The sequence below is a fragment of the Eschrichtius robustus genome, chromosome 20, assembly GCF_028021215.1.
Source record: "Eschrichtius robustus isolate mEscRob2 chromosome 20, mEscRob2.pri, whole genome shotgun sequence".
Taxonomy (NCBI): Eukaryota; Metazoa; Chordata; class Mammalia; order Artiodactyla; family Eschrichtiidae; genus Eschrichtius; species Eschrichtius robustus.
The window spans coordinates 64,655,382-64,669,084 of NC_090843.1; the positions used below are offsets into that span (position 1 = coordinate 64,655,382).

At 45.2% G+C, this 13,703-nt stretch overlaps 1 protein-coding gene across 5 annotated transcripts in view; it reads right to left on the reverse strand.

The window, feature by feature from the left end:
* SPECC1 (sperm antigen with calponin homology and coiled-coil domains 1) overlaps positions 1-13,703 on the reverse strand; it is a 176,773-nt gene that overhangs the window by 45,654 nt on the left and 117,416 nt on the right. For 4 of the 5 annotated variants that reach the window (XM_068531502.1, XM_068531503.1, XM_068531505.1 and 1 more), the window contains 3 exons: positions 10,454-10,535; positions 7,361-7,517; positions 4,323-4,425 (listed from right to left, as the gene is read on the reverse strand). In XM_068531502.1, coding sequence (XP_068387603.1) covers positions 4,323-4,425; positions 7,361-7,517; positions 10,454-10,535 — 342 coding nt within the window. Of the gene's footprint in view, positions 1-3,844; positions 4,198-4,322; positions 4,426-7,360; positions 7,518-10,453; positions 10,536-13,703 lie in introns of those variants that run through there. The other variant, XM_068531506.1, reaches the window with a different exon arrangement.

The following is a 13,703-nucleotide window of genomic DNA, read 5'->3' on the forward strand; positions in this document are numbered from 1 at the left end:
CATCATTGTTACAGGTCAAGGTCCCTCAGCTAAGGGCAGCAGAAGGCCAAGCAAGCCGAGCACCCTTAGCCTAGCTGAGGTCCGAGGGCATCAGGACAGTAGAGAAAGGACAAAGGACCCTGCAGCACCAGCTGGTCTACTTCAGAACTGCGGGGTGCCCCCATGGCGTTTCCCGGGTGTCGGCAGGACCTCGGCGCTGCAGGGCCTCCGTGCTGGAAAGTCCCGGTCTCCTCGCTGGCTGTCAGCTCCTCCCCACGCGTCCCCTCCACCTTCAAACCCACCGACGGTACGGGTCCTTACGCTTCAGAGAAAACTCTCGGCTTTTACGGGTTCATGTGTTAGGTACACCCAGGTCATCTCCCTTTTGTCACATACACAGTGGGAAACTCCACAGGGCGAGGGTCACCGGGCATCATTCTTAGAATTCTGCTCACCCCACCCACCACCATCTTGGTTTTCCGCCCCTTTAGGACACTTCCTGGTTCTTTAGAGATGGAAATCTCTCTCCCATAACCCCAAAGAGGGAACTAAAAGCAGATGAAGAAAGGGAGTAGCAGGGGTTCCGTGGGTCGGGTGGGATACAGCTAAAGGCATAACCAGCGCCAAGCCCAAGATTGAGGGCAGTCTGCAGGGCCTTCCCCTGAAGTCTGACTTTTTCCCAAAAGGATCCAAGGAAATCTGAGTTGAGCAGACCGTCTGGAAGGGTCTCCTTTTAACGAGAGCCATTTCTGGCTCAGTGCAGGCCCCAGCCCACAGCGCAGGTCTGCTCAGGCTCTACTGCCCAACCTCCATCCTGGGGCAGCCCCGAGACACCAGAAGGCTGGGCGGGGGGCTCAGCCGAGGGTCTGGCTGGCCGTTCTAACCTTCGCTGCCGCCAAATGAAGCAGGCACCTCGCATTACTTCAACTCCAGCTGATGCATCACTAAGGCCATGACCTCCGAGCCTAGTATTCGGTGTGAGACAAACACTGATGAAAACATGAGTCCTCGCCTTCTCCAGGTGAGCTGAGCCATCACCCAAATGTCCCCTCTCCGACCTTTGTGTTAAAATTGCATCCGCACGACCGACCGACATTCCCAGGCCTCCTTCCTGGCTTTATTTTTCTCCCTAGCACATTCCACTGGCTAATACAGTACATATTTTACTTTTAAATTTTAATTAACTGTCGTTCCCCATGAGAATGTAAGTTCCTCAGGAGCAGAGATTTTGCCTGTTCCATTCCCAGCACTTAAATATTACATGGCTCCAAACTGGCACCTCAATACAAATTCATTGAATTAATATAAGGAGAATTCCTTTTTTTTTTTTTTTTTTTGGCTGCTTTGGGTCTTCATTGTTGCGCGCAGGCTTTCTCTAGTTGTGGCAAGCAGGGGCTACTCTTCATTGCAGTGGCTTCTCTTGTTGCAGAGCACGGGCTCTAGGCACGTGAGCGTCAGTAGTTGTGGCACGCGGGCTTCAGCCGTTGTGGCACGCGGGCTCTAGAGCGCAGGCTCGGTAGTTGTGGCCCACGGGCTTAGTTACTCTGTGGCATGTGGGATCTTCCCGACCAGGGCTTGAACCCGTGTCCCCTGCATTGGCAGGCGGATTCTTAACCACTGCGCCACCAGGAAGTCCCATAAGGAGAGTTCTAATCTAATCCATCACGCTACGCTTTGGTGGGGTAAAAAGAAATCATTTTCACTCAAAATTACATGGCCACCGGTTTTTAAAAAGATGGTTTTTAAACTGTCTGAGTTTTCTACAATTTACTTTTGGCTTCCCAAGTCGGAGAGAACAAGCTTTAAAGGCCTGTCTTAAACAAACAGGTCTAGACAGAGAATATTTTGTGAAGAGTAAATAAATCAGACACATATGATTTGTATTCCTCTCCAAGTTTACAGAGATTTAACAATGAATGGAAGATATTCTGCAGGCAAAATGAGTTTGGGTTTCATCCAACGTGAGATGCTTTGAAAACTAGTTCAAAATGTTCACGCAAAACAAAGCACTACATCAGGAAATGTCGTTCTCACTCTCACAACTGGAAATGTCTCGTCTAATCCCTCCCTGCGACCTACTTATAATGACATTCCACGTTCGAGGGCTGATTCCTTCTGAAAATTTTAATTGTCTTTTCGTACCTGTTCTAGCACGTCCCTCAGCCCACTTCTGTAAATTGGGGAAATGACAGTCCCTTCGACCACGGGCTCGGCCATGGTTGGACCTCGTGCCTGGTTGATTACTCCTTCCCATTTTCACTTTTCTGTTACCAGGCCTACTTCCTTCACCCTGAAACCTCCTGTAACCAGCTCTCCTCCCTGACTCCTTTGTACCTTGGGAGCCTCTATTATTGGTCATTACCCTGATTTTTTCTTTTCCTTTTTTAACAGAAAATGAAAAGAAGGTAATGTCACATGTACGGGACACTTCTCTTCTTGGGCAGAGTCTGGTTTTGAGACGCTTGACTGCTGCTGTTACAAAGATATCCCAGCTGCTGCCTTGCCGTCTGGGCTGGCTCTCGGCCAAGGCCTTGTTTTCTTGCCACCCTTAAAAGCTGGAGGTTGGGGAAGGAGAGTCGTGGTGCCAGCGGCTTCAGAATTTTTAGAAAAATGGGGTAAAGGTATGGGAGGCTGGGTCTGAATAAGGAGAGTGGAGAAGTTGGCCATTTTAAAGAGGGCGTCTCTTTAACGGGAAGGTGAAACAATCCAACTTCCAGAAGAAAATGTAAGAAGATGTTTTCATGACTGTGGAATAGTCAAAGGTTTCTTAAACAGAAACAAAATGCACTAATCATCAGAGACTGATAAATTATACTTAACTGAAATGAAGAACTTTGTTCAACAAAAGAGTGAAAATGCAACCACCCTGGGAGAGGATACTTGTCTATTTGACAAAGGACTTGTATGCAGAATATATAAAGAACTCCTGGAAGCAATAAGGAAAGAAAGACAATCTGCTTCTAAAAATGGGCAAAAAGCCTGAGCAGGTGCCCCAAGACAGACAGCCCAGACAGATGTCCAGTGAGCACATGAAAAGGAGCTCAACCTCACCCTCCAGCAGGGAAACGCCAAGTCACAGCCACAGTGAGACCCCACGTCACACGTGTCCAAATGACCAGGAGTAGAAAGACTGACAACAGCAAGTGCTGGGGAGAAGGTAGAGAAAACAGAAATTTCACAAATCGTTGGTGGGAGGTAAACCATACAGCTGCTTCGGAAATCTGGCTGGCACGACCTACCACACTTGCACACACGGACATCCTGTGGCCCAGCCGTTCCATTTCTAGGTATAGATCCAGAAGGAATGAGCACGTGTGTGTGTTCCAAGAGGAGTACAAGAACATACCAGCAGGATTTATGACAGCCCCAAACTGGAAGTGACTCACCTGCCCATCAACAGCAGAAGGGATAAATGAATAATGGTGGGATCATACAATAGGTTACTGATGGGTGAAGAAAATGAACAGACTTACAGTTATAGGCAGCAACGTGGATAAATCTCAATAACTTAACTTAAAAAGACAGATGGAAATACTACAGTTTTTACTTCCATTTATATAAAGTTCAAATGCGGGCAAAACAGACGTGGCATTTAGGGACGCACACTTTTGGAGAAAGCCATCAGGAACCGAATTGAGGACAAAGGTACCTGTGGGAGTTGTGAGGGGCTATGACAGGAAAATCACACAAAGGGTTTGAGGGACGGCAGTGCCGTTTCTGGATGCAACTCCGTGGGTTTTCACTTGACAATAATTCATGAAACTATGATTCACGCTTGACGCACTTTTGTCTTTGTGTATGAAATTTCATAATAAAAAAACTTAAACTTATATCAGGTATTACTTCCTTGTTTAAACTCCATGGAAAACAAAAACTGTCCCAGTAAACCGAAACTCTTCAACGAAATGCAAGCAACTCCTAAAGTAACAGAAGAAGTTGAAGGTCCACCACGTGGGGCCTTTATGTGAATTAGGAAACGGCTCCCTCTTTGGGAAGATGATTTAGCAAAAGCTGTCTGCTCGGGTTGAGCAGCCTGTCGGGCACCCTGCTTGGGGGTTTATACCTCCTCTGAGCAAGGGAAAAGGCCCCCTCCCGTAAGAGACGCAGGCCTGCGTTGAGGTCACGTCTGCTGGGAGTACAGACGGGCCTTCAGTCCCGCCCGCCTCTCCGACGGGGTCCTTGGGGCCGCACAGACATCTCCCTCCCTGGCAACCCCGCCTGTGAGAACAGAAGTCGACAGTGACAGGCACAGTGGCCCAGCCAGGCCAGTACACACGCAGGACACAGGACCCTGCCCGCCCGCCCGCCCGAGCCGCTGGACGCTGGCTGCCACCGCCCCTTACCGCGTAGCCCTCCGTCTTCTTCTGGCACCACCTCAGGAGAGCGTTGCGCTTGGAGCCACCGTATTCCCGGGCCAAGGCAGCCAGGGGGTCTCTTCTTTCCACGCTAGTTAGAAAGGAGAGCACACAGTACAGAGAAGATGCTAACTTTTAAAACCCACAAACACATAGGAAATAACTAACTAGATTAGAAAAGCAAAAGTCGAGGTCTATCCAGTGAGACTCTAAAGAAACCACCAAATCGGTCCCATCAACAATACATTTTTAGTGTGTCTCATGGTATGAAAGAGAAAAGTAAATTGTGCTTCTTGGCTTTCAGAAGTCTGGGGAGGGTTTTTTTTTTTTTTTTTCTTTCCAATCTATCTGCTGCTCCATCCTTCTAGCCTTTTATTTATTTATCAATACTTATGTACAGTAACATTTTAATTAAAGACACCTATAGAAAAACACTCTGCATGCTTCAAGGCTACACCTATTTCTATGTAACAAATAAAAGGTAGATTGGAAGGGCATTTTAAAAACACCAGATTGGCTACTTACGGGGAAGTGATGGGAATGGAGATGAAAAACAAAATCGGTAAAACTGACTCAAAAGGGGGGACCCTGATACTCTGAAGGTGACACTCATACTCCTCAGTTTATGGTGCAGGAACTCAATTCTGAGCACCTGCTTAGCCAGAGGAAGTAATTTCACTACTTAGTACCATTATCATTCCAAGAGCAAGAGTCTAGGTGCCCCAGCCTCAGTTTTCTACAGACACCTACACTTTGTACGCGACCTAAAATTATCCAAATACTGAAGAGGGACTAAAGATCACACAGTGTCTTCCATGACGAATATCATGAAATGAGAACGACATTCCTAGAGCATGTGGAACGGTATTCTATTTCCCTACACCACTAGGAGTAGAGCGAGAACAGGAGGTGGTGCACGTCTGGAGTGGCACCTGTAGCAACAATTGAAGAGCAACAGACAAATAAATACTCTATGACAGGATTTGTATGTGGGATCTAAAAATAAAACAAACTAGTGAATAGAACAAAACAGACTCACAAATATAGAGAACAAACTAGTGTTTACCAGTGGAGGGGGGCCGATATAAGGGTGGGGGGATTAAGAGGTACAAACTACCGCGTGTAAAACAAATAATCTGCAAGCATATATCGTACAGCACAGGGAATATGGCCAATATTTTATAACAACCATAAATGGAGTGTAACCTTTAAAAAGTGTGAATCACTATGCTGTACACCTGAAACGTATATAATATTGTAAATCAACTATACCTCAATTTTTTAGAAAAGAGTAAACAGGATTTCCTCCCTGATGTATATATCATCAGGGCATATATACAAGAATGTTCACAGCAGCACTTTTTATAATAGCAAAAAATTGGAAACAAGCAAATGTACCGCATCAGGAAATGGATAAACTGTGGTATATTCATACAAGGGGATACTATATACCAATAAAAACTAAAGAGTTACAGATGTATGCAATAATGTGAGTGAATCACAGGAACAATTTTGAATTTGAAAAAAAGGAAATAAACACAAGATGTTTCCATGTATACAAAATGTTAAATATATAATTTAAATAATATACTGTTTATACTGCTAGAGGTACAAACATACATGGTGATAGTATAACGAAAAGCAAGGAAAGTTCAGAATGGTGGTGACCTTGGAGGGGGGCAGGGAGGTGATACCAATGAAGCGGCTGATAGGAAATTTCAAAAGTAATGATTTTCTTTTCCTTAAACTAGAAGGTAGGTACCCACGTGCATCTCCATTGTACTGTTAATTCTTCATGCCTTAGACATATTTTGTTATTATTCTTTTGTATCCATCCACTATTTAATTACAATGACTTTTAAAAGAGTAACGGGACACTTCGGGACCTCAGGTGGCTTCTCTCCCGTGTACCCGGCATATTTGTAAATTGGAGTCCATGAGTTTCTGTGGTCAGAATCACCGTTAATGATGAAGTTATGGTGATTTTGCCTGTTTTTACTAGGCCTGCGTCTTAATTCATCACTTAACTCATCAAATTTGTCAGCCAAGTTTCTAGGCCTGACAAATCAGAGAAGACTGAAGGGAAGCCTTGCAAAAGAGTTTCTGCATAAGCAAATAAAACATTTACCAGTTTTCTTTAAAATTATAAAGTTAACTAGATATGATTGCAATAATAATAATAATACGAGAATTTCCAAAGTAAATAATTTCTATTCTATTATTGGTTTGTCTCAATAACATGAATATAAAAATGAAACAACAAATTAACTTCACTAATCTAACCTTTCATGATGAATGTATAATATAAATAGCATATTAATATACACATAGCCTGTTTGTATACATTTCTGGCATAAAGAAAAGAGAAATTTCAGAATAGCACTAATTCTGGTACTTAAAGCCTGTTTTGATTATTTAAATCTCTTGCACATAAACAAGACAGAAATGTAACATCTGGGGCTTTAAAGTAAACCTCTGAAAGATATGACCTCATCTATTTGGGTCCAAATATAGGTCACACCCAAAGATATGACAATAGCTGACCTGAGGTATTCAGACTTATATAAAATCCTTTTATAATACTCATAATGGTAGTTCTAATGTTTGTTAAAAAGCCACTACTTCTAAAGTAGCCCATTTTGTGTATTCATCTACCTGCCTATTCGTAAATATTTATTGAAAGGCTCAGTGTAGCACAATACAGGGGGCTGAGAAAGAGATCAAAGTGTTAATATGAAGTATTTACTGTCCACTAAATTATAGCCCAAACGGGGACAAAGGCACACATACTATGCAACGGTAAATTAAATACCAAATGGGTGTCAGACACCAAAGGCAGAAAAGGGGGTGTCCCGGATACCGGGTGGTGAGCTGCAACCTCAGGGAAGGGTTGACACAGACGGAAAAGTGGTATTTAGGAGTGTGAAAGGACAAAAGGAAGACAGTTCGGCCGGAACCTCATCAGCAGTCAGAATTGCTGGTGTGACACTGCAAAGGCAGGAGACATAACAGGCTCTGATGGATACCTGAGTTTGCTTTGTGGCTTCCAGCCCCCGGTGGGAGCGCTCAGCAGCCTGGAGCCCCCAAAGCCCAGAGAAGGGGGTCTGCTCAGGGACTCGAGAGAGGGGCTCTTGCGGAGATAAGGGTCCGGTCTCAGGTCCTCGGTCCTTCCCTTCAGAAGATCTGTGGGGACAACAGAATCACCCGTGTGAGGAGGAGAGGCCCGACGGGTCACCACACTCCCCAGTACAATCCTCACATCAGTACAAATGCACAACAGACACTGAATCACTGTGCTGTGCACCTGAAACCAACACAACATTTTAAATCAACTACACTCCAGTAAAATTATTTAAAAAATACACAACAGATACAGATGGAGATACATAGATACACTTTTTGGACTGAGTGATGAAAATGCAAACAGGGACATGGTGTTTTCTAGAAAGGATTCTCCAGGCAGAACTGCCTCTGTAATTCATAGGGACTAATGCCAAGTTAGCCCCTCGTTCAAAAATTACTCTGAATTTCAAGATGGCACCAGCAGGGCACTGAACAGAGATCCTGCTTCTAAGCGCCTTTGGCAGGTGCGCGGGTGGCCAGGCCCATGAAGCCAGCCCGACCCCCGGTGAAGTGCCGTGTTCTAATCGACGTGCATCTGAGGGAGGGCGCCAGCAGGAAGACCCCTAGTGGGATTATCGGGTCAAAATGCCGGGAACAGGAATGACACCCATTTCCCAGGACAGGAAGCCATGCCAACCACAGGGCCTGGCTTGCCAAAAATCAGTCACGATATTTCTTCTAAGGCTCCTCTCTGCTGTCATATTAGTCTGTGGCAAAACAGCTAATGAAACAGCCTAACCCTCCAGAGGATATTTCCTAAAGGATCACAAAAGTGCAGAATGGGAGAAAATTCCCAAGACTGTCTAGTTTGTATGTACAGAGGATTTGGGAGCAGGAAACGGGTCACTTGCTTGATGCCACACACAGCTGGTGACCAGGCCGAGCCCAGGGTCCCTCCGCTGACGCCACAGTTGTGGAGAAAACAATACTTGTACAGCTGATAGCATCAATTATGGGTGCTCAAGCTGGGAGTGAGGCTAATTAGCTGGGAAGAGCAGAGAAAAACAGAGTTTACGTCACTAAAGGGAACAACAAAAACAGTGTATTAACCCCGGTCCTGCAGCTTCCGGGGACGTGATGCTGCAAGGCTGGCCGGAAAGCAGGCAATTGTCACCGAGCAGTCCTTTCCGAGCCAGGTAAACAGAATCACCTGGGTGGACAGGCGCCTGCGGCGGGGAAAGGGGGGTGGCTGAGGATGAACTGTTTACTTCCGGGCAATCGCCGCTGTGGTCTCAGCGTCAGTATTTATCTTGTCAATGAAAAGAACGGTTTCTCTACACAAAGGAAACTTTAGAGCTGGAGGAACAGAGATTACCAATACTAAGACCAAAAGTTCACCTGATGCACTGAAAAATGGTTCAGATGGTAAATTTGATGTTACAGATATTTTACCACCATTGAAAAAACATAACACACACAGGCCTGTGCTTATAACCAAGTTATTCCTATTTCACGCTACGTGGCCCATGTGGAGAACTCAACGCGGGCACCCCCTCTGGTTTCCTTATTCCTCTGACCCTGGACAACCCGTGGTCTCTGGTCACCATTTCCTTCTTCCTGGACGTCATTATGACAACTTGAAGCCCTATACAAACCGTGACCACTTCTTTATGAAGCTGCTCATCAAAGCGATCGCCAGCCTCGTCACCCGAAGGCAACCAGGTAGAAGGAATCGGGAAAAGTCCTATCCTGGTCCCAGAGCTACTCAAAATCAGTGTGGCCTTTGTAAATCGCTTAAGCTCTTCAGGGCTTGAGTCTCTTACCCGTAAAATGCAGGGAACGGACCAAGGTAATCTTTAAATTCTCAATGTCGGTGTTTATCTAAGGCTAAAATCCTATTAATTCCATGAAAAAGAAAAAATTCAGAAGGGAAAAAAATAAGGTGGTGAGGTGAAACAGTTTATAGTCAAAGGGTGAAACTTGCCTCACAGAAACAACTATTTTAAGGATAAACCTGTGTTTGACCATGGCCTAAAAGGACAGTGGGGATGTCTTTTTTATTCACCATGTCACAGAAACTGTCTTAAGACACAACGGATTTCTCTCCACGCAGTCTAGATTTCTGGCTTTCTCTCCTTCTAACAGGCACCAGGAATAAGTCAGTTCGTGTTCTTTTCACCGTTTTTGTTTCCTCATAGCAGTGACCTCGCAGCCAGCCATCAATTTCCAGGGTGCATGTTCTAGACAGCCGGAACCTTCCGCTGACGCCTCCCGGCTCTGGGGTGTGAGCCGACTCCGCAGGCGACAGTGCGTAGGTGACAGCAGCCCCTCCGCAGCTCTGTCCCCAGCCCAGCTGGGTTCACTCAACCCTCCAGGCCGTCCCGCGAGGCGGACAGCACGATTTCTGTTTCGGAGATGGGGGAACCCCAGCGCCGAGGGCTGGAACAGCCGGGCCAGAGCCAGACGGTAGGTAGCAGGGGGGCCAAGGTGCAAGCCCACACGCCGTCCCACCCCGGTTCCCCCTCAACAGCTCCTTCACATCGGCCATCAGCACGGCACGTGCAGCAGGAGCGAAAATGAGGCGCGTGAGGCCCTGCGGTCACAAGCAGCGCTTCACCGTCGGGATCCGAAGTTTTAAAAACATGGCATAACAACAGGAAGAGGTCTACACTCAGAGCCAAAGATGGCTCAGAAGAGGCATATTTTAGGTACTGTGGGAGTGACAGACCTTCAGAATCAGGTAAGATTTTTTTCTCAAAATAGTTACTTTTAAAGATGAGATATGCTCTTGAGATTTAGTTAAAAGAACAGACAAAAGACCTCCAGAGCCTGACATTTCTCCCAAACTCATGCACCCTGAGAAGTGCAGCCAGCAGAACACAGCTGGGGTCTCGTGTCCATAACACACACACTCAGAATTTGAAATCGTTTGCAATAAATGCCACTTATTGCAAATAAATGATTCTTTTTCTAAGCTCAGTTTCATGCAAAGAAAAGAAGAAGAGTTAACCTCACAATACGTAAGTCAAAACTACTTCCTATTTAAGGTGATTTACCTGAGAGGGGAAGGTCTGGGAGATCCAAGCGCTGAGTCACTCCTTTGCTGGCCGGCCGAGCACTGCTTAAGGTTGAATGCCTCTGAAACCAAAAGGTACCCACACAGGTGGACGTGTCACATCAGGGACAGCACGAGCAAGGGGTGTGTGCGCGTGTGTGCGTGTGTGCGCGGCTGCGTGTGTGCGCACGCGCATGTAACAGTTCTCAAGCTCGTTAGAATCCCCAGGGGGACCTTTTGAAATGACTTCTTTGTTTGAATAGGTAATAAATCCTATTAGAAACAGAAGGGACACAGAGTGAAAACAAAGTCTCCCTTTCACTCCCATCACCCAGTTCTTCTCCCTGGGGTAATTGTTATTAACCATGGTCATTATAAAAAAAAACAACCACCACAGAAAAAACAAGTGTTGGTGAGGGTGTGGAGAAAACCCCCCCGTGCACTGCTGGTGGGAATGTGAAATGGTGCCACTGGTGTGGAAAACAGTAGGGAGGTTCCTCAAAAACGTAAAAATAGAGCTACCACGTGATCCAGCAATACCACTTCTGGGTAGATACGCAAAGGAACTGAAAACGGGATCTTGAAGAGGTACTTGCACACCCATGTTCACTGTAGCATGATTCACATTAGCCAAGAGGTGGAAACAACCTAAAAGTTTATTAACAGATAAATGGATAAAGGAAATGTGGTCTTTGCATGCAATGGAATGCTATTTAGCCTTAAAAAAGAAAGGAATCCTGTCACTAGCTACGACCTGGATGGACCTAGAGGGCAGGACCTGCTGACAGGGGACTGCACCTGTGCCGTGGCCCGAAGGCTGAACCTACATGTTGACAGAAGTGGTCCCAGGCTGCACTTAGAAGAAGACTTCCTGATTCTGGCAGAAATAAATGTTCCTTTAATGGGCCAACTCTGGGGTGTTCTGGGAACGTTTGCTGAAGCGCAGTGCAGACCAGAGCTTCCCCTGCAGCCTTCCCTGTGTTAAATTCCTTCCTGCTTAACTAGCTAGAGTGACTGACATAGTTACAAAAGAGTGGGGATACACATTCATACAGAAATAGCCCCTTGAGTGGGGAAAAATCTGTAGAAGGATTTCACTTTTGTAATAAGTTTAATCCAAAACAAGCTAAATGCCTATCAACAGAGGAGAGGTTAAGTTAATCACTGCATTATCATATAGCCTTCAAAAAGAATGAATTACTTCTCCAAACACTGACATTTAAAGATATCTGATACATTCCTTCATTTATTCAACATATATTTATTGAGCTTCTACTATGATATGATTACGTGCAGCCACTGTTCTAGACAAGAGATATAACATCGAGCCAAAGGGATAAAAATCCCTGCCCTCGGGGGTACATGCCAATGACAAAGCGAAAGGAGCCAGTGTCTGAATAACATGCAGTGTAACCCAATTTATAACACTTTCTCTCCCTCACTACACACACACACACACACACACATTTTTTTTTAAACTACTCTTTTTTTTTTTTTAAACTACTCTTTTTTTTATTTTTTAAAGTATTTATTTATTTACTTATGGCTGTGTTGGGTCTTCGTTTCTGTGCGAGGGCTTTCTCTAGTTGTGGCAAGCGGGGGCCACTCTTCATCGCGGCGCGCGGGCCTCTCACTGTCGTGGCCTCTCTTGTTGCGGAGCACAGGCTCCAGACGCGCAGGCTCAGTAATTGTGGCTCACGGGCCCAGCTGCTCCACGGCATGTGGGATCTTCCCAGACCAGGGCTCGAACGCCTGTCCCCTGCATTGGCAGACTCAACCACTGCGCCACCATGGAAGCCCCCCCACACACATTTTTATGTTAAAAAAAAAACATCTAGAATACACAACAAGCCATAAACAGTGGTTATTTCTGGGGCTAGGGAACAAGGGGGATTTTTCACTTTTTCCGTTTTATACTGAAACTTTTGGAAAAAAGATATTTTAAAAATAAGGACAAGGGCTTCCCTGGTGGCACAATGGTTAAGAATCCGCCTGCCAATGCAGGGGACACGGGTTCGAGCCCTGGTCCGGGAAGATCCCACATGCCACAGAGCAACGAAGCCCATGCGCCACAACTACTGAGCCCGCGTGCCACAACCACTGAAGCCCGTGTGCCTAGAGCCCGTGCTCCGCAACAAGAGAGGCTGCCGCAGTGAGAAGCCCACGCACCGCAATGAAGAGTAGCCCCCGCTCGCTGCAGCTAGAGAAAGCTCACGCGCAGCAACGAAGACCCAACGCAGCCAAAAATAAATAAATAAATAAATAAATTTATAAAATAAAATAAAATAAGCACAAGAGTTAAAAATTGGAAATAATCCAAAAGTCAACCATCAGTAGGATGGATAAACCATCAGTAGAATGGTATATTTACACAAAGGAACATGACACCACAACGAAAAAAGAACAAAGTGCCACAAAAATAGGAACGAATCTCACAGACTCAACGTTGAGCAAAACAATCCAGTGACAAAGTCTGAGATCACAGAGGACTGATCTGTGGCGAGAGAGGTCAGAGAACGGTTCTTTCTAGGGGGTCACTGACGAGACGGTGGCACGAGAGGCCCTTCTGAGGTGACCGACATGCTTTATCTTGGTGTTGGTTACACATGGAAACATTCAAGTTACGTATTGAAGAGGTCTGTACTTCACGGTATGTGAATTATAGCCAGCGGTGTGCTGCAGCTGGTGTGTACCTGCTCATAGGGCCAATTGATAAATCTTCAGGAATTCTGCAGGCTAAGCTACTAAACACAGCCATTATTAAAAATGAGACTATGTTAAAGGCAAAAGTAATAAATACTCAAAACTCACTGCTTCCTAATTATTTTTCTACATTTTGCTAATGGGGTTTTCACACCTGCTGTGTCTGTCTTGTACAAATACTATCTAACGTACATCTCTTCTCAACCCCATATGCACTGAGGTCGTAGAAACAGCTTGAAATTGGCCACAACGGGAATATTTACCAAGAAATTGGCAAACACTACAAATCGGGGCTCTTTCCCCCAAGGAGCCAGTTGTAAAACATTTACTAGCAAACTTGTGTTTATAGCTCAACAAAGGTAAGTAAAAATGAAGCATGACCTCTTTCACTTTTATTAAATAAAAAATGATTATCATAAAATAAATAATTGTTTTATTCGGTTTTACACAGAAGGTGGTGGAAGTTACCTTCAAGGGCAAAAAAGTGAAAAAAGTATTTTTTTTTAAAGCTTAAAAGATCCCAAACAATATCCATAACTACTAATAAC